A 21800-nucleotide genomic window follows, 5' to 3' on the forward strand; every position below is an offset into this window, starting at 1 on the left:
GGTCAGCTGCTGCGATCATGACGCGTGATAAATCGAACCAGGCTTGTGCAATCGAGCCATCACGGGCACTCTGCCAAGTTCACTCCCCGCCACCGCAGGAGCTATAAAAACATAAACGCGCCCTGCCGTTATCGCTGCGCAGCATCTTGGCACGCTGCCAATGAACTGTGGATGAGACGACCGAAACGGACTGACGCGCGCCATCGACATGCAAGCGAAAATCCGCGGCGACACAGAAACCTTGTTTTGAGATGCCGCGATGGCTCGAGTGGCGAGAGGGACGCAGTTCCAACAAGTTTGAAAATTTTCGCTCTGTCGCTGCCGCTTGTCGCTGAGATCGCTCAGTCGCTTGCATGTGAGCGAGCTAGCCTTAATGCATTTTTTTTTTTTTTTCAAATTCTCGGGTGCAAAAGTGGAGGGTGGGTTCAATTATGCGCGTGGGTTGATTACGCGACAAATATGGTATCGTTTTTTTCACATCGTAAGTGCCATCACAAGCCAATTTCTGTATATCGAATTATCGATATATCGAACTATTTCGCGATCCCCTTCGAATTCGATATATCCGGGTTCGACTGTATACGCAACCATTTGCGGATCCGTTAGCAACGAACCGTACGGGTTCTGAAGGAGACGGACTTTACAAAAGCTATGCAGAACGATGTGCAGCATCGTCTGCTCTTGGCCAAGCGGAGCGTACGCCATGCTGCACTTTTTTCTGCACCTCTTCTGGAGCGAATGCAGAGTGAGCGAGAACTCGTGCAGAACTAGCCCTGCACCTTGACAAAACGAGGAGAGAAGTGCAGACGGCGCTCGCGGCACTGGCAAAACGAGGACGGCGGTGCTGCACTACTTGAACTAGTGCAGCTGGTGCAGGCAAATCGAAGAGACATAACTTACGTTGCTAGTGTGGTGCCTTAATCTAGAGGCAGAAAAAAGTGCTTCATGTTTTAACCCAATTTCTTTTGCCAATAAATATGTCTTCTGCTTCAGAATAAGCATGAACATAGCCACAGGGAGGGGTACAGTAGGTTTCACCCGATAATGCAAGTCTGGTGGAGTTGTCCTTATGCAGTTGGCGGTGGACTGCCATGTTATTGTTGTGAAAATATTGTATACTGTTAAGGCTGACATTCTAAACGCCTTTCTAAGGAGGCCTTTCTACGGAGATGCGAGACTGAGATAGAACATACAGTACAAAGTCGATGATAGTGAATTCCACGGGGCTCCGAAAATATTAGTATTATTCTGAATTCGTATGATCCAAAACAAGCAAAGTTTAACATAAAAATAATATACACAGTTTATTTATCTTCATTCATTTTGGTTGAAAAAGTCAGTAATGCTGGTTTGCACTTTTCTTGGCTGGATGTCAACAATCAGCCCAGCCTGGACAAACGTCCATCTCACTCGCTTTTTCTTGCCGATAATGGTGAGCGTCATTTTTTCAGAACCATCAGCTTGCAACAGAAAAGTATGGGCACTCTTTCTTTACTCTTCTGGCCATCACGACACGCTTGGCCTTTCACACACAAACTCTAGCTCGGTTGCAGATTGAAGAATGCGCCTGCCTCATCCACATTGACAGTGTTGCATGGCGCATACCTCGTGGGCAGCGACTCGATCCAGTCGCCAACAGCTGTTTAATCTACTTTTTTTTTCTTGTCCGCAAACAGTTTTGTAAGCAAGCCCATGACTTTCTTTCAAGAGATGGAGCCACCCTCTAGATGCTTGAAAATTTTCGACACCAAGAGAAAGTGCAGTGTTGTCTGTTTTTTTTCTTGCGGATCCTTTGCCATCCACCTTCAGTCACCTCGCGACATCACATCAGCAGAACTTCTTCCAACTTCACCTTGAAGCTCTTTGCTTACTTTACATTGACACCGAAGTGCTGAGCAGTCTTTAAAATGGCGTCCGACTGCCCAACAGTAGTGCGCAGTGTCATCGCGGCTAGTCCCAGCTCGTTCACTAAGTCGAGACGTTTTTTTCTTTGGGTTTTCATCAACCTTCTTCAAAATTTTTAGCTTCTCTTTGAGAAGCTAAAAAAGGGCCTTCCATTTCCAAGACATGTCAAATTTGAACGATCCGTGTCTTTGACATGCACTTTGCTAGCATTCGTGTCTGGTCATGTCATTTTCATGCAACACGAAACACTCGCAGCAGCAGGTGAGCAGCAAATGCAGGGATGTATCGGCGGAGGCAAGGGAGAGGAGAGAGTGCGCATTTGCGAGGTGGCAACATGCTCCGGTAGCTTGCAAAATGCCATAGGCCAATCAGAAACTGCATGACATCGCCCATGTGTTATTGGTAGCCCAGCAGCCAGTTTGATCAGTGCCGCGTGACATGCGGAGTGGGAAAGGGGTGAAGAGGCGCCCTCCTCGTAGCCATGCATGCTCGCCCACTTGCGTGGGTGGTCGCACCGGTTATGCGTTCGTGTCATTCATGTGAACTTGAAAAACAATTCGTATAATCCCGAATCGTAATGCATTCTGTACAATGTAGATTTTCCCGAAAACTTCTGGCATTCGTATTATTACGAAATTCGGATCAACTGTTATCGTATCATCAAGATTCTACTCTAATTGATCAGGAAAGGTTTATTATCATGGCATTAACTGACGGCATAGAGAGTTGACAGAAATCACAACATAATGCACATGCAATGTTTGTTTTTCTCGCGTCTTTTTCATGTTGCAGTCAATTTATGCAATGGATGGGTTTGGCTTGTGGAGTTTTTGTCCCAAAGCGACTCAGTTTATGAGGGATGCCATAGTGGAGGGCTCCTGAAATTTTGACCATGCTCCTGGGGTTCTTTAATGTGCACTGACATCGCAAAGCACACATGCACCTTGCTTTTTGCCTTCATTGAAAATGGGCCACCGCAGTTGAGCAATTTATGCAGGGACTTACTCATTATAACAAGCAGTCCTGTTAGTATTTCATTAAAACTTCCTGTTCATCTTGATGTAGGGGTTTTTTAGCGCAAACAAATACAAAGACAAGAAAGGCGAGACGTACACACCCAAGCACTATGTGTGTGTAAGTCTCGCCTTTCTGGTCTTTGTCTTTGTTTGCACTAAAAAAACCCTACATCAAGCTGTTAGCATTTGGTTAGCCGGGTGGCATGTGCTGTCATGAGTGGATAGTAAGGGGAGTGAATTAGGATCATATCTAATCTCTTAAGTCCTGTTAGTATCAGGTTAGTGGGGAGCAAATTAGGATCATATCTAATCTCTTCAGGCGACTGATCATCTTACGGGTAGATTTTTAAACTCCGTTGTATGTATAGCAGCTATCTTGTCCGGTGTGTACAAAATGCTTTAGTTCTTTCATTGTTTAAGCAGGGGGGGGGGGGGGGGGGGGTTTCCTCAGCGTCTGCTCTGCTGTCTTCCTTATTTTTCTCTAGATCCTTAGGGTCCAGAGCCGCTGGTGTTTCTTTCCTCTATTTCCTTACGTCGACGAAAGAATTTGCTACCTTTAGAAAGCTTGATCCTTGTGTGAGTGATGTCATTGGTAAATGCTTTACTTCGGTCATTCTTGCCCTAGCCGGTGGACAACTCGGTTGCGTGGCAACGGTTCCTGCCTCACGGAGTGGTGGCCTTGCTTCCGGTGAGTAATCTCTGGGCATCGCTTAATGCATATTAAGTGATATAGCGATTTAACTGTTATAGGTGCATTGTTAAGTATCCGTTCCTGTAGGATGAAGGCATGTTAACCTGAAAGCAAGTTTCTTCACACGCTCGGATTCTTTCACCCTGTTTGTGACAAGGCTGTGCATACTGAAAAGGCTGGCTTCTTTGTCTCCCTCGATCGGTTACTCCCAGTAGCGTTCAGCTGTGTTGTGCTCACTCCTCCTTGCAGCTGGATTCGGAGCACTCCTCACTGGTGTGGACGGCACGCTCAGACCTGGCGGACAAGCTGATGCAGCTGCCCGAGGACGGTTTCATTGATGCCCTCAACAAGAGTATTGTGAGCCTACAGCCTTCTGTCTTGTTTGTCACGTAGGCACAGTGTGCCAGTGCGTGCATCCGCTTGTAGTTGTGGGATGGTGTGATGTTAAAGAAAATGAAACTGAAACTGCGACTGAGCTTTATTTCGGAAATGGAGAACATCCACTTGTCATCATGCCTATCACAGTGCGGATGTGTCTCCGAACACCATTGTTCTGTGCAATTCATGCTTTGCTAGATCTTTTTCAGTAATTTCTGGCAGTGTGATCCTTACCTCGATATGATCCCCTGTTCGAATTAACTGGCAGAAGCTCGCCCATGTTGAAATTAATGAGGGTCCAACACCTTTAAATTTTTTTAGGCGTATAGATATATGGCCAAAACCATGCTCCTAGTTCAGATTTTCTCAGTTTCTGAGGGTTGAAGTAACGGGACCTCGTTATCCAAAGATTTGAGCATATGTATCCAGGATGTTCAAACATAAAAAAAATTATAGGTGTATTAGGTAATTTTCTAATATTCAAAGAAACTCTGAAGATCAATTTTCAAATATATACCTTAATTGAGCAAGAAACATGTTCAATCCTTATTCAGAATTTGAGCTGTTCACACATGCCCATTTTTAATCAAATTTTCTTGATGATAAGGGCATTTTTTTTCAGTCAGAGAAACACCAACACACAAAAAGGGCAACCGATTTAACTTGTTACTAATGTTAAGAACAAAAATTTTCTTGAGCTGCCTCATTTTCCCTTTGAAGTCCTGTGTAATGCTGTAATTGCAAAGAAATAACTGCAGTTTACATCTGTCTATTTACTGCCATGTAGTGATCCATGGTTCAAACTGAAAGCCTTTGCTCGGGGCTAGGCTTTATTTGAGAGGGCTGTATCGTCTGTAGCCGTGTAGTGTTCTGTGTTGACTGCACTCCCTGTCGCAGATGTCTCCTAAGTGCATTGGAAACGCTATAGCATGGTTTTCAGATCTTATTACAAAAAATCCCTTAAAGAACTTCATAGACACCGAATTTTGGTGTCTCTTTCCTTCTTGTTTATGATGCGTAACCATTCCCGTATATATCGATCCGCGCGCAGGTTTCGCATAAGACCGCTAAATAATTTATGATTGAATTTTCTTTTCTCACCAGTTCCGGTTTTATCAGCCGAGAGATCACTGCGACGTCACAATCAAATCTTGACGCGCAGCTTGAAAACTTTCTTTCAGTAAATGGTGATATGTTAGCCAGAATTCAGCATGCAGAGAGTTCCATTATTAGTCCTGTCCTTTCTGGTCCAGTGGGGCACAGGCAGGCACATGCCATTGGTCGACACAGCGCTGTCCACGGTGACATCACTGCTCCAGAGGTTTGGCATTGGTAAGTGGGAAAAAGTAGTAGGCGAGTACATGGAATGTGCACAAGAAAAGGGTGCTGGAAGGTCAACTGCCGGTCATGTCTGATCAGTGCAAGTGTATGAATTATTTTATCTGGCGGCTTATGAGCACAACCATCAAGTTCACGAGTCTTGGTTCATCAGTCTCGTGATGTCAAGGTAGTAGTATTAAAGACATTCTGGTGTGTGCTCAGTGCTGCAATTTTAATGCACTTCTGCATGTTAAGTGGCCACAATTGCAATGCGGAAATTAATGCATTAGCTACAGAGCTACTTTTATATTGACTAATCGTCCATTTTTCATTTATTGTACCCTCAGGGCTTTTGCATTACAGAGGAGGTCGGAGCAGTGAAACAAAACAAAATCAAGTACCAGAGGAAGCGTGACACAAAACGATACTGTTGAAAATAGCTCAAAACGAAATTCAACAAAAAAGAATACAGGTATACACGAGTCAGTAAAAAGCAACCAAACAAAAACATTCAAAATAAATTCGTGAAACAACTTGGGATTAATCAGATTTCAACAGTGCGATTAATGTGGCTCTGAAACATGCAGGGTCGATGATGCAAGTAGCTATCTGTGAAAGATGGTTCCAGTCATTGCATGTTTTAGGAAGGAAGGAATTAGAGCAGGTCATTGTCCTACAGTGGGGAACAGCAACTTTTTGAATGTGGTCAACGCGAGATGAAAGATGGCTCTTTTATACAAGTAGCCTTCAACTGCGCATTGTGGTAATATAGCTTGTGGAAAAGACAAATGCGTATGGGAAAAGCATAGGAAAATAAGAATTTCTGTGTGAACGTTAATCGGAGAAGACAGGTGTTCAGAGAACAGCAGTTGGCTTCTAGCAACTCTGCTTTATTCTGATGTATTACTATGGGCAGTACCCATCATTTGGAATTTTTCATCAACATTGCAGCATGTGCATTTAGCTCTGTGCTCGCGAATCTGACATTAATGCAGTCAAGGTTTGGAATGCATTTACTGTGTTTTGAACACAGATGCGCTTGCTCAGGTTGAAATCTTGATGGTAGCATTCTATTTGAAATGGTCTTCCCCTTTGCCCTACAGTACTTCATGTCCGCAGTTTTCATTTTTACATGTGCATGAGTCTTTGCATATCGGGAAATTCCCGTGCGCTTACATGTGCTGGATACTGGGGCAGTCACTTGTCTGGCTGATGGAGTTTCCGGGAAAAAGAGGCTTCATATCTGCAATCAACTGCTATGAGCTGATACCAACTACAGTTGAATTGGTGCTGTTTCTGGCAGTTTTCAGTTTTCATCTTTTCTGTTGGAACTCAGTGTCTCTTTCCTTGGTTAGAAGCTAATTTGGAGAGTATGTTAGCAAGTTGCTTATGTACCTTTAAACTCATCACAACAGAACATTTCTCTTTGTTACTTGCATAATGTAAGTAGAATATTGATATGATCTAACTCTTGCGAGGTTACGGAAAAAAATTTTTCTGCCGCAATAAGAGAAATGCTTATGCAGAAGCAAGTGGAATGTATTCACGCAGATCTAATGGCTGATGCCATCTATACACATGGCTTGAGTTCATCACTTTTAGTGCGCAGGGTCATGATGCCAATGATGCTGTGGCCATATGGTCCATCTTGCCATACTTTATAGTGTAAACTTTTCTAGTGTCTTCTGTACATCAGTGCATCTTATACTATGTGGAATGGCTGTGGAAGCATGTGTAGTCAAGTGTCATTGGCCTAACTAGGTAAATCAAGATTCGTCTGATGCAAGGGTGTGTCTTATGTACCAAATTTTTTGTTAACAGCCTCTAAATATAAGGGGAGAGATGCGACTTTAGCAACAGTTCATCTTATGCAACAAAAATATGGGACTGCTTGTGGTACCTACTGTACGACTAGCAATTACGGCATGAGCAGTGTAGGGCACACTGCCAAGTGCAGTGATGAGCATCTGTAAACTAATGATCTTTAAAACTTATTTACTCAGTTTTATTCCATATGTCTTAGAAAGCTTTCAGAACCTGCCGGGAATAGACTGGTTAAAATACAATGAAAACATTTTCATGACAAACTGTCAGCCATAGCAAAATCATGCTAATTAGGGGAGTACTAATCAAGAATTGCTAGTTAACATTTTAATGAACTTCAGAATTATACTGCCATAATGTGACCTTCATTTCAAAAACTGGTGCTACTTGTGCTGCCTCTAGCTTGGAATGGGCTCTAGCCACCAAAAATTGTTAATTTAAATGATACCTAATAAATATTGGTTAAGAAGAGCTTTTCGCTGGTCTAGTTGGTACAACATTTCAAAAAAAGGACGAAGCGCTAACAAGACATTCACAAGAAAGGGGACATGGACAAGCGCTCACTGACAACTTATTTGTTAATTAGTTATGTAATTGCCATAGTTTCAAACTAACTGTTCACCATAACTGATGCTTTGTTTCTGAAGAGAATGTTTTCCGGAATTTTCAGTGTTCACTGAAAGAGTTTTAACAGGTTTTAGTTCATCGACATGACCATGTGAAGCTGCAAGAACATGTGCCTAATCTTCTGCACGCTTTTCTCTTTCCTTTCCTCCTCGACACATGGTGTTTTTGCAGCCCCTCCTCCCAGCAGTGACCCCCCGATGCACATCCTGTCGCTAGTGCCGGGTAGCCGCGCCACTTTCCCCCTTGGCCTTAGCTACGCTGCACACTACGTTCTACCCAGGGTAGCCCTCATTGGGTAAGCATTCGTTGCTGTCAACGCAGTGGAAACCACGTCAATGCCATTTTTAAAGCCTGGGGGGAAAAAACACATACTACCCACCTTTCGAGGAAATGTGTGATCCAGGCTGCCTAACTTCGACAAATATAGCTGCTGAATGAGATGCAGAGCCATTCGTTGGCAAGTTCACTTCATAAGGATGAAAGCAATTGTTGGTGTAAGGAATGAAAGCTCTTTTTGATTGCAGGATTAAGTCTGCATTGCTTTGTCTTTAATGCAGAAAGACTTTAGCAGCACATTCGATCTGTTGACAGCGGTTGCAAGACGGACTTGCTTCCTTGCTGTTGGCTGATGCTTCTCCCTTAAACATTATCACTGTTGAGAAGCTGTCATGGTTGCTGATTGTCGCCACGTTTTTTTCTCTTCACGCTGGATTCCCCAGCTGGCACATGTGTAAGAGCATAGATGCAAGTTCTTAAATGCTTCACCCTCATGTCCCTAGGCACTGCAAGGAAGCTGCCCAGTTTCTCCGACCGTGCTGTCACTATTAGATGCTTCACTCATTTGCATCAAGATATTGCAGACAAGAGCCACCACAGTGGGTGACCGCCGCCGTTCTTGAACTTTTATTTCATTTATTTATTTATTTATTTATTTATTTATTTATACATACTGCAGCGCAGTGGAGTGGTATAGCAGGATTGGGTGATTAAGATATACATGCATGAAACATATTGTGAAGGGATCATGTGCCCCGTGTGTTCTTTCTTAGCACATGTGCGGTTGGTTGCTGAGCATAATGTAAGACCACAGTTTGTCAAAATTTTGAACATAGGTTTGATTTGTAGGGTTTAACGTCCAAGTGCAATTCGTGCTATGAGAGACGCCATAGTGGAGGACTCCGGAATACTTTCGACCCCATGGGGTTCTTTAACCTGCACTCACATTATACAGGGAATGGGTGCATTGCTTTTCACTGCCACCGTCAGAATTTCATCCTGCATTCTTGGGTTCAGTAGCTAGTGCTGCAACAACTAAGTCACTGCGACTGAAAATATTTTTTTTAATTTTGAGCATAGTAGCCCGGAATTCATGCTATCCAGAAGCGTATCAACCAGGAAAAAAGTAAGGAAGCTTTGTAAGACATGTTTACTGTCCCGCAAATTCAAGCCTGTCAGCTGAGGAACGTAATTTGTGCTACATATTATTTTGGAAGTAGTTGTTCGTTTTCTTTTCTGTGAAAAGACTATAAGGATATTAGCACACTGAGGATGTTGATATACAGGTGTTGAGACATGAAATCATGGTTTGCAAATCGAATTAAATTTTTTTTTTTCAAATGGTAATGGAGGTACTCTGTGTTAAAAAAACAAGCAATTCTCAAACGAAAGACTGCTGTGAGAAAGAGCAGATGTTCTGCACGCACATGTTATTGAACTCTTATAAGAAGAGTTATTCATAAACTATAATCCCTCCCCACACTGCAATAAAAAGAAAGGAGGGAGACAGAGGATCAAAGTAGCCTCTGTGTATACAAATTGTTTTGTAGTCTAAATACTTTTGGACAGTCGTTTAAATACTGTAACTGCATTCATTGAAAGAATATAATATGACAATTCCACTCAGTATCGTCACAGCAAGAGTGCTTCATGAATGATGCACTTGTGTATGCTGATTTCAAAGTGTCTGTTCCTGTCTTCCTTCTTATGTTTTTTTTCTTGCTTTTATTTGGATTCACTGCGCAGTTTTAGTTCTAATCTAGGCAGCTTGTGTACTGTGAGCCTGTCGAGAGGCTGCGCAACAGCGTGACGCTTCATGCAGCACATAGCAGCTGCGGTGGCTTTTGATGAACAAATTGCAGTGATCAACCGTAAGCTTCAGAGGAACGACAAATTCTATAATTTCTGTTTAGGAGGCTTAATTTTTTTTTAAAGTAGAACTGCAGTGCTAATCAACTAGGCACCTGCTTACTGCCTGACGTCAGTGATTGTTTAAGAATCCCAGGTGGTCAGAATTTTCAGAGGCTTCCGCTGTGGCATCCTTCATAGTCCGAATGGCTTTGGGGCGTTAACTGTGTAAACTAACCCATACCTATTCACATTACACATCTTTTTTTAATCGCGTTCAATGAACACATGTTGTCACATTTAAATTGAACATTGGCTCCACTGTGGTCGTGATGTGGTTGCAGCACTCGGCTTTTGTGACCAAGGATGCGGAATCGAATCCTGGTTGCGGCGGCCGCTTTTCGATGGAGGCGTCCGTGTGCTTTGCGATGTCAATGCAGGTTAAAGATCCCCAGATGGTCAAAATTTCCAGCGCCCTCCACTACGCCATCCTTTGTAGCCCGAGTTGCTTTGGGACGTTAAACCACACAAACCAAATCAAACCATTGTGGGGTGTTTGAAATTCGTACTCGAGGTCATGTGGCTGTCACGTCACGACTCTGTCGACCAAGCAGGATCTTTTGACCACATCCAATTACACCAACAGTGACACCTGCTTTCCTGCGACATGGGAACCTTACGGTAGTGTGTAAAAAAAAAATGGAGATGATAGCAGGCTTATTGGAAGCACATGTCGAAGGTCACATTTTAAAGTATGTTTTAGTAATATTTTAAAGAAATTCTGAAATAAAATATCAGCATTGAGTTCATAATGCGTTAAAGCCTGAACAATTTGTCACTTGGATGTATTTCACTCTGCACAGTGATGCTGCCCACCGAGTACACCCTATGGCTGGCCAGGGTGCAAACCTGGGATTTGGCGATGCCCAGGAATTGGCCCAGCTCTTGGTCGAGTCGGTTTATAATGGAGTTCCCATAGGTAAGACGTTAACTTGTTGTCCATTTTGCTCATCTGTGTTGTATTCTGTGGCATTCACAAGTTACCTTGCATACGGAGGCAGAGTAGTTGGGCTGTTTGCAAAATAAATGTAGAGTGGAGTTTCTTGTATTATGGAGATCCTTTTGTCTCAGCCAAACCGGAGAGCTGAAAATCTCTTGGGTTCAAGGCATTTACAGCAAATAAACTAAGCCCAATCAACAGTGTACACGGTTCTTTAGTTCAGTTCTTCAGTACGTATATTTAGCACCGTGCTTCGCGCATGCAGCATGAAATTGCGATTGACTATGAGCACATATAAATATATTTTTTTTTCTAGCACCTGCGTCCACACACATGTGCACGTGCTCTCGAAAGTATTCACTTCAACTGCTTGGTGATGAAAAGATCCTTGTTGGTCCCATAAGCACTTTCGATGACTACTGTCCGGCATATGAGCTTGAAAGGCCGGGAAACTGAAGGTACTTTCATACATCACCGTCGAGCTGAAGGCAGCCGTCATGAACTAGTTGTAAATCCCGAGACGTTTTCATACATTAAAGAAGTACAGACACCTAATTTTTGGGTTTGTGTTTTACCCTCTCAAGAATACTTCCTCCACTCGAAGCAGCACAAGAGGCGTATGGTGACGTATGGAGATTGAGACCAAAAGTTGGCCTGAAAACTGCATGCTGCAGTGTGTAACACACTGATTTTTTCATGTCGACTCTTAACAATCTTAGCAAGCAATCTCGACGTTTATATTGTAGTAAAACTTGTTTTGCAGGCTGCATGAAGAAGGCGGCTGAGAAAAATGGCCGAAAACGCTTTAACATCTGGCAACAGTCACTGCTTGTGATGCAGAGTTTTTGTGGAACATGGCATAGGCTTTGAGAAATTGTTTGAATTCTCGGGTTTTATTTTTTGTTGTGAAACCTCTGTTACGCTCACCCTTTGCCTTCGGAGGGCTTGGGGGTGAGCGGTGAAAACATGCATGTTGTTTTGCAGTGCATTGCAGTGCATTTGACTCGTCACAAGCAGATGCCACCTGTGGTTTCCAAAGATGTTGGGAGCCGTAATTGAAAACATGCTTGAAAAGCCATGTCCTTCACCAACTGCAAACATCCCTCCATATCTGGCTTTTGACAAAGTTACCCTCCGAAGACTACTGCATAATCTTTCACGACTAAACTTAAACCCACTAGTGTTTGAATGGCTGCAAAATTTTTGACTAATCGCCAACAGTTCGTATGTGCCAATAACCGCACATCTTCCTTGTCCCCAGTCACTTCTGGCGCACCTCAAGGTACTGTTTTACGACCCTTACTATTTTTAATACAGTTGAATCCCGCTATAACGAAATTCACGGTGCACGAAAAAAAATTCGTTCTCGCGGAACTTCGTTATCGCAAAAATTTGACGTGAAACGCAGAAAGAATTGCCCAAGCAGCAGCAAAGGCGTTTAATGCCAAAAATCTGTAAGCTTGGTTTGCTTACGCTTCAAGGCGAGCAACGCCGTCACGCGATTTTCGCACTCGGTCAGCAAACCCATTGCAACATCGTCGTCTCGGACAGCAACGAAATTCCTGATGACATCAAAAGCGTCCATCACCTGTACGGCGGTTGCCGCAGCCGGCGCTTCCTGTACGTCGTCGTCTTCTTCATCGGAAGAGTCCTTATCATTCCGGGCAGCTTTTATGATCTGCTCATCACTCACATCTTCGTGAACAACAACACAAGCGTCAGCGCCGATGTATTCGTCGAGCTCGAGATTAGGCGGCACGGTTCCTATTTCTCCCAGCGTTTTCCAGGCGGCCGCGTTCCCCGGAGCCGGTGACGCCTCTTCGTTGTCGTCTGTAACGCCTGGTGTTAGGCCAGCAGAGTGTACGGGTCGACCTTCGGCAAATCCGGCGTGCCTGAAACAGTTCACAATTACTGAGCGCCCCAGTGTGCTCCAGGCAGCAGACATAATCTGCAGTGCCACGTACAAGTCCACCTTCGTGTCTCGGCCGGTTTCAGTGTTAAAAAGCAGCCGCTGAATTAACCTCCCGCGGTAAGCGCGCTTCAGGCTAAGAATCACGCCCTGATCGAGAGGCTGTAAGACAGACGTGCAATTGGGAGGGAAAAACTTCAGCTCCGTGTTAGTGAGCTTGACTTCGTCGGAGTGATGCGCTGAACAATTGTCCAAAAGCAAGCAAACTTTACGGCCCTGCCGCTTCATGTCGCGGTCGAATGCCATCATCCACTCGGTGAAAATAGCGCGGGTCATCCATGACTTGTTGTTCGCCTTGTACTGCACAGGTAGGCTACGAGTTCCCTTAAAACAGCGCGGCTTGGCACTTTTGCCTATGACTAACGGCGGACGCTTGTCCGAGCCATCCATGTTTGTGCAAAGCAGCACTGTGATGCGTTTTTTGCTGTGTTTGTCGCCGTGACAGCGCTGCCCCTTGAAGTCGAGCGTCCTAGCCGGCAACATCTCGTAGAATAGCCCGGTCTCGTCGGCGTTGTAAATGTCTGCAGGCGCGAAGTTGCTTAAAATTCCGGCCATGTTACTCGCCTTCCAAGCAGCTGCTCCGTCCACGTCTGCTGACATTGACTCGCCGCACAACACTTTTCCAACGATGTTATGGCGGGCCTTGAAACGGTTTAGCCAGCCAATGCTGGCTTTAAAATCATCAATGCCAAGTAGGCATGCATAGTTCAAGGCTTTCTGCTGGACAATGCTTCCGGACAGGGGGACGTTGCTGGCTCGTGCTTCCACAAACCACGCATGCACTGCTTTGTCCAACTCTTCATGGAGGGGCCGCGTCACCTTTTTGTGCTTCGAGGATGTGCCTGAAGCAAGTGCCATTCTCACGCTGTCCTTATTGCCTAGAATCGTTGACAGCGAACTTGCAGGAATTCCGAAGTCTTCAGCAATTGCCGCTTTCTTCCTTCCGCTTTCTGCTTGGGCGATTATTTGAGCTTTTTGCTCAAGGGAAAGAGTTTTGCGTTTTTTCACTTGCGTTGCCATCGTGTCCTGCGGATGAAAACTCGTCGTTGTCGAAGAGAAAGGCAGCGAGTGAACAACGCGACCACGACACAAAGCCAAAATGGCGGAACTGCAATCACGTGATTTCATGCTTAATGTGGCTTTGGATTTGACTTGGACTTCTCGCCAATAAACTAGTTTCGGTTTCGATTTTGAACGCGAAAATTTCGTTGAAGCGGAAACGCTCTGCAAAAATGGTTCGTTGTGCAGAGAAATTTAGGCCATTAATTCTTATAGGATACTCGCGGGGAATAAAAAATTATTCGTTGTCGCGGAAATTTCGTTGTGGCGGTATTCGTTGTGGCGGGATTCAACTGTATACATTAATGATCTTCCTAATAACCTGTCTTCTACTATTCGTTTGTTTGCCGACGACTGCCTCATTTACAGAAAAATAACAAACAGCATGGACTCATATAAACTTCAGTGTGATTTGAAACTTATTGAAACATGGTGCACTAATTGGTTAATGAAGCTAAACATAAACAAAACCACTCTAGTCTCATTTCATCGTCGTGCAACATATCACACCGAAAACTATACTTTATGTGGTGACCAAATATTGCATGCAACTACATATAAATACCTGGGCATTTCATTTACTCAAGATCTTACTTGGACATCTCATATAAATAACATCACTAACTAAGCTAACCGTGTTCTAGGTTATTTTAGGCAAACACTACACTAAGACTTGCTCCCACTCACGTAAAACTGTCTGCTTATTTACCCTTCATCATCATCAGCCTGACTATACCCACTGCAGGGCGAATGCCTCTCCCGCTCCAAACTGCAATATGCTTGCTCGATCTGGGACCCACACCAATCTAATCTTACAAAAACACTCGAATCCATCCAAAACAAAGCGGTAAGATTTACCTTTTCAGAATATTTATATCACACAAGTGTTTCATCACTAAAAGACAAAGCTAACCTTGCAAATCTAGAATCCCGTCGTAAAACCACCAGGCTCTGTCTTTTCCACAAATTCTATCACTCAACCCTGCGCAATGCCGTTATCACCCCTGCACGTCGCCACTCGGCCCGGACCAACCATCAAATAAGCCGTGATCTACGTGATCTCATCTCAAGTCATTTTTTGTTCTAACAGCAAAAGATTGGAACTGTTTGCCTGCCGAAGCTGTGACTCATCTGGACAACGCGCACTTCAAATCATTCATTGAAAATATAATAACTTAATGTAAGCCCACCCTTCATGTAATGCCTCTCGTGGGCCTTTGAGGTACTAATAAATAAATAAATAAATAAAATAAATAAATACCAACATGCTCCTTCGATAGCACAGCGCGTCCTAAGATGTACATACCCTCAGGTGACGGGCAAGCCATTTATGCGTGCGGAACAGCAGCGATGTCCACGCACCTTCACCACGCCTTTGGTATCCTCCAACTTACTGCGTGCAATACGCTGTTTCTGCACAAGTTTTCCGCCATCTGCGGAAGCCACCTTGGAGTAGGAGCCACAGAAGGAATATGCCGCTGCCGCCGCTTGAGTCCGGCCATGGGCGAGCTCATCGCTAGCCATCAAATGTGCGCCTCAATTCTGCACATAGTAGTCTCTGATATGTTGTTCACTTATCCGGTCACGACTTGAAATGTTCCCATGCCACAGAAGTATAATGCGATTATCAACTACAGCACTGGTGTCTGCGGCTGATCTTGGATGCCATGCTCGGTATGAGCAGGAGGGACGGCAGGGAACTAGCCACTTAAGTTTTCTCTGCCACTGAAGCAGCGATTTGAGTGGAGGTTGCTTTCTGTAGCGAAAAACAGGCCTCAAGGGCCACTTTGACTAGAAGTTTGAGTCAAGGCTGTTCTTGAATACAGCAGCTAGACTAGATTGTGACGTTACAGCTATCTCTCGGCTGCTGAAGCCAAAACCGGCCGCCACTAAGCTTGTGGTATGACGAAGCTACTTCACTCATTCCGGTAGTGGCTGAACATACTGCACATGCGCAACATGGACCATGTAACCAGCCTGCTAAGCTGTCTCTGTGTGAAAACAGTTCTAGAGTGATGCTAGCCTATACAAGAAGGTTTTGCACTACATGATTGGCTGCCAAGAGGTCAGCTGCTAGGGGGAAGATTAGGCCCTCAGGTGTAACAGCTGTGCAGTGAATTGACTCAGTTTTTGCCACTGCTTTGAGCAATTAAACATGCCTTTACAATGGATCTTTTTTCTTTCTACCTCTGCCACTGACTGCTCTCAAACTACTGCTCATTATGAAGAGCTTTGCTTGGCACCTGTTCAGTGCCTTTCTCAGGCACAAGACTGTGTGTAGGAGTTGAATGAATTGGAAAATTTTTCAAAATAAAGTAGGTCATGCTGGCAGTGAACAAGGGCAGTTTCATCGGTTAGTGGAAACTTTTGCCCTGCGGGGAGAAATCACTTAGATGATCTGATGATAGTGATTCTAGCATCCTATGTGGCCAGTGCCCAGTCAGATCAGTTCAGTTCAGTCGTTCAGTTGTGTCCAACTCTTCGTGACCCTATAGACCAGGTCACGCCACGCTTTGCGATCTCTCACTATCTTCCTAACATCAGATAACTTCATCTGCAGCGCCTCGAGGATGCCATCTCACCATCGCATTCACTGTCTACCCCTTCTCCAGCGACCCTCAACCTTTCCCAACATCAAATCTTTCTCCAGCGACTTCTCTCTTCTCATCAGATGACCAAAGTATCTGAGCTTTAACTTTAGAATTTGACCCTCCAATGAGCAGTCGGGGTTTATGGTCGACAATATCGACTGATTTGATCTTCTGGCAGTCCAAGGAACTCTCAAGAGTCTCCGCCAGCACCACAATTCAAACGCGTCAATTCTTCGGCGGTCAGCCTCCTTCACAGTCCAACTCTCGCATCCATACATCACAACTGGAAAGACCATAGCACGAGTTATACGGATCTTGGTTGGCAGACTAATGTCTCTGCTCAGATCAGGGCAATGTCTATTACCTGCCGGTTATCCAGATCTGTTTGGGTAGAGCATACCGGGGGCATGAGCCACAGATCCAGGAAGCCAGCCATACCGGGTGCATGAGCCACAGATCCAGGAAGCCAGCACGAGCTGCTGTTATGAGACTTTGGAATTGGAATTTATTTTTAGGATTATGAGAAATCTGGAGTCCGGAGCTTAAGGCAGGTAATTCTGCCTGAAGGAGCTTTGGGCTCCCTGTGAAAAACACAAGTACAGATATACACTTACAGCATCCATACTGTGAGACAATCCTAAACAAAACAGTAAAACCTCAATACACTTTTAAAGAATGTGGAAGAAAACACATTATCTGAAAAAACGTATGATCAGCACTGCAGGATTTCGGAAAAATTTAACTCCTGAATGCATTATGAAGGGAAGAGGAGGCTTTCACTGCAAGTAGATTAGCATTTATAGACGTCACATACTCACAGCTCTTTTCCTAGCTGTCACAGAATTCAGTTGGGAAATCGTTTGAACGGAGAATGTATCAACGAGGCTCTACTGCACATCAGTACAAATTTGTAATGAGACCAGTGCATCACCGGAAGCATAAAACACAATGCATCATATGAAACAAATACACTAGTCAAAAGAAGGGTAAGTCTAATTAAATTAAATAACCGCTCTTGGGCACTTCTCTTCTCTTGCGCAGTGAGCTTTGACACGCTTCTGCGTTACGAGACCCTGCGTCAGCGGCACACTGTGCCCTTCCTGCTGGCCATCGAGGCCCTGGTTGGGCTGTACCGGTTCAACGTGCTACCCGTGGTGGCCGCCCGCAGTGTGGGACTCCAGCTGATTGATGCTTGCGTTGGATTGAAGGTATGGAGCATACAGCATACAGCCGGACCATCAAACTTTCTAGCATTTGGCTTGACTTTGCTATCACTCCTGTAGTGAGGGTAATGTGCGGAACGCTATACAGCAAAACATCGTCGACATGTTTTCTAAAAAAATTATTCTAGAGAAAAAGTACAGTCCAGAACCAAGGAGATTTTAAAAAAATGCTACTGTCTATGGAGTGCAAAGGTATTTATTTGCACAGTCACTTAGGATCTGAGAAGATTTTATGGAGTTTCTAGAATACAGTCATATTTGCATTGTCTTTAGCATAAAACACAATTACCAATATATTTACGCCCATGACAGGTAGGATGAAGCTAGCTACCATCTTTTTGTTGGTGTTGACATTATTGTGGGCACTTTGCTGCATTGCGTGTCTGCACTGCAGAGAAGCCAGCTGCTGGCTGCCACAACGCTTCTGTGTCACATGCCTCCAAGGTCAAGCAGTTCTCGTTCATTGTCATTTTGGAATTCTTCGTTTCATTATAAGGGAGTAATTACTCATTGCATCCACCCAAGCGCAGCCATACGGCTACAAAGGAAAGCTTCAGAAACTTCGTAGTTAAAGAAAAATTCGTCGTTATCCAGAAATCGAACCCGGCACCACCGCATTTCCGGGGCAGTCGCTCTACCAATTGAGCTAACCAGGACGGTCAGCAGAGCAGATGGTAGGACGAGAGCGAATTGATCTATAACTCGAAGTGGGAATGGTGTTGGTCAAATATTTAGGGGAATCCCCCAAGGTAGAGTAGATTTATTTCATTGTATTTACAGTCGACGACTGATTTTTCGGACATGCTTCATTATTCGGACTTTTTCCCAGCCCCAGGACATACCTTATAAAGTCAATGTATTGTGCTGCTCAAAATTTCGGACACTCTAATGAGGGCTATTCGATTTTTCGGACATTCCAAGCGTCAGCCGGGCCAACTGCCACACATTTTGAGTGGTGTCGCCGCCATCTTGTTTGTTTACTTTTTCCTTCAATAGCCTCGAAACTGGTGCTGGCCTTGCGTGCCGCTCCTTAGCTAAACACGCTGAATCGAGGCTATAATATTTGCCTAGCAGCTTCCGTTTCCAGGACAACGTTGCTGCCGGAGTGCTTTCTTTTTTTTTTTTTTTCCTTTTAGCGTGATCGCTTCTACTGCCTGTTCCTCTGCGTGTTTGCCGTGTAGGCCTAGCCGTGGTCATGCTGATGCGAGAACTACGTTCTGTCGCTACTGTGGCTCACATTTTATTTAATCGGCTTCAGTTCTGTTTCCGGATTTTATAAGATTTTTTTTTTTTTTTTTTCGTGCAACGCGACAGCGAGAAGGCACTCAACAGAGTCGGTGTTGTGATTCAGTGTTTGGTGGTTGTGGTGTGCCTCGACAGTGGGAAAGCCTACTCTGTTGATTTGCTTGGAGCACTTAGTACCCTCGCCGATGCGTGGAAATCTGTAGCACCCACAACGCTGCGCAATTGCTTCCACGACGCGGGATTTGTGCTGAATGACGAGTCGGCTGCCTTGGACGAGGAGAGCGTCGTCGACCAGTTGTCAGGCAGTGAGCAGTTCATTCACGACCTTCGCACTGCTGGTGTCGAAATTCCATCAGCCGTCTCGTTTTCAAAGTTCACATACGTGGACCACCAGTTGGAACTGTGCTCTGGGCTCATAGATACAGGAATTATTCGCCAAGTGCTTGTGGAGTCTGAGAGCAAGGACGATGATGACTCACCTGCAGCAGTGCAGCCGACGCAAGCTGAGCTGACAAGCGAAATTCAAATGGACCTGTTAGCATGGAAGCGGAGCGTGGTGCAGAAAAGCATTCATGACTTTTTCCGGCCTCAAAGTGAATAATAGGCAATAAATTGAGCTTTTTTGGTGCACATTTGTTTTTTCGGACTGCCCGACTTTTCAGCCATTTTCATGGTCCGTTGAGAGTCCGAAAAATCGGTCGTCGACTGTACTTCGTTGCACAAAGTCGGCGCACAGCAGCAACGGGTTTGACTGCTGATGAATGAAAATTTTTTACCTGACTCCCAGGGGTTGGGTTCAGAAGTTTTTGTTGGTTCAGCTTAAGAAAAAAAAAAAAAGCAGCTGACAGGAAAAATGGCTTCATAACTGAGAATGGCTCACTGAGTTTTTAAGTGTTATTTTGGCTGGCTTGTATTTACTAATTCACACGAAATAGATATTCGGCAAATAAATAATGGAAAAGGACTTTTAAACATGACCTCTTTCTCTTGTCTCTTGTCTCTTTTATTTCGTGGTCAATTTCAGTTTGGCAGACCTTGGGTTTTAAATATATCAGCACAGAAACGTAATGGGAGTTTCGTCTGCAACAGCTTGTTTAAGCAAAGTGACAGAGTTTGAACGCTGTTCCAGATGTGCATTTTATGCACATGTTGGCACCACTTCAGTAGTGCACCTTTACTGTGCTCCACTAAAAGTAATTTGAAGTGCAACTAAAACATCTTGCACCCTGCTGCAGTAGTAAGTTTGGGTTCTCGTCTCCAATCCTGTATCAAAGGATGCAAGACTGAATCCCGGCCACCATGGCCTCTTTTCGATGGACGTGAAAAGCAAGGCGCCCATATGCTGTGCAATTTCAGGGCACGCTAGAGAACCACAGGTGGTCGAAACCTCCAGAACCTTCCACTACAGCGTATTTTGCAGCCACTGTTACTTCTTACATTAAACCCCATAAACCATAAACCAAAACATCTTGCTTGAGGAATGTGCAAGGGAGAGAGGTAGAAACTGCATTTCTACTCTTTAAATACCTACATGGTATTCATAGCATATTTATCGTTTCAATGAATAGTTAAGATGGACTTAGCAAAAATTTGCTTGTAGTGGAACTGCACTCGGAAAATGATTATTGCAGAGGCAAATTAGTCGCGTTGTATAAAGTAATACTTAGAGCTAATAAAGGATGGAAAACATTTTATTTTGGCAAAAGATCGAACAGAAGCACTGTTTGAGATTGTGTGTCTTTTCCTGGTCTGCTGCAAATAATGTACAGACTTTACATAACACTGTACATGCACCACACCTATTCCATTTCGTGTTCTTGAATTCATTACTGTAATCGTGTTGCCATACGTCTTTGTTTAATGATAGCATTTACATTTTGCTTGTTTGGTTTGAAAAAAAAAAGAAATTTGAGTAAAAAAACAACTTTGTTTATGATAAAGTGCTGCTTACTTTTCTCCTTCTGGCTACAAGCTTACTGCATTGGATTCTGCTTTCTCTTGTTTCAGGATAGGATAGTTGATCGTGCCTCCTACTAGGCATGGCAGTCAGCATTATGCCTGACTGTAGTTGTACAGGTGAGTATGCTGCATATTTTTACTGTTATAGGGGGTGTGTTGTAATTGCACATGGCACAGGCCTTGTTTGTGATGGCTAAGCATAACTAAGTTGTGTTTTGGAAGCTCGTAAAATATGTCTGCTGTGGTCTGCTAGAGTCGTTTTAAAGGCACTAGTGATAGGAAATTAGATTTGTGTGCCTCATTAGAATGAGTTTGAGTTGAATTGAAATAAAGTAGAGTATGGAAAAAAATGCCTGCTTTAGTGTGCCAAAAGTAAGGAAACTCGTGTATTAGGTAAGTGTATTAGGGTTTGTCTCTTAATTCAAGTAATAATTGCCTATTAGAAGGATTAGCTGTGGTTGAAGCTCATGCTAGTAAGCATCAGAGCAGCTTGCACTTTCAGCTTCATGAGAGAGTGATTTGAATCCACTCTTATTTTTTCTTTCAGAATGATCTCACTGCTGAAATTTATTGGCAACTGTCTTGCCATTTGATAGATTTGGAATGAAATGTGCTGAAACATGAATAAAACAAGGTCTTCCGTATGAACACCCTCTATTCATAGCTTTGTGCATCTAATACATGAAGTTTTTAAAAAACGTTTGGTGGCTCGTCATATCACCCTTATCGTGAACGATGGCATCTTAGAAGTAAAGGTGGTTAGCTGTTTTTTATTACATAGTTTTGTGCATGTCTTATATTATTCGGGAAAGACAGGAAGTTGGTTGTCGTAGACTGAGTAAATACGCCTGGAATCTCGTGGAAGTCAG

At 44.0% G+C, this 21800-nt stretch overlaps 1 protein-coding gene across 1 annotated transcript in view; it reads left to right on the top strand.

Moving 5' to 3' along the window:
• Coq6 (ubiquinone biosynthesis protein COQ6, mitochondrial) overlaps positions 1-21579 on the top strand; it is a 45495-nt gene extending 23916 nt beyond the window's left edge. The window contains exons 7-14 of the mRNA XM_084582995.1: positions 3547-3609; positions 3862-3969; positions 5244-5322; positions 7933-8056; positions 10749-10864; positions 17546-17712; positions 20980-21048; positions 21479-21579. Of these exons, the coding sequence (XP_084439121.1) occupies positions 3547-3609; positions 3862-3969; positions 5244-5322; positions 7933-8056; positions 10749-10864; positions 17546-17712; positions 20980-21009 (687 nt within the window). The 3' untranslated portion in view covers positions 21010-21048; positions 21479-21579. The remainder of the gene's footprint in view (positions 1-3546; positions 3610-3861; positions 3970-5243; positions 5323-7932; positions 8057-10748; positions 10865-17545; positions 17713-20979; positions 21049-21478) is intronic.
• The last annotated feature ends 221 nt before the right edge of the window (positions 21580-21800 follow it).

This window comes from Amblyomma maculatum, chromosome 10, assembly GCF_055883805.1.
Source record: "Amblyomma maculatum isolate TAMU_Amacu chromosome 10, ASM5588380v1, whole genome shotgun sequence".
Taxonomy (NCBI): domain Eukaryota; kingdom Metazoa; phylum Arthropoda; class Arachnida; order Ixodida; family Ixodidae; genus Amblyomma; species Amblyomma maculatum.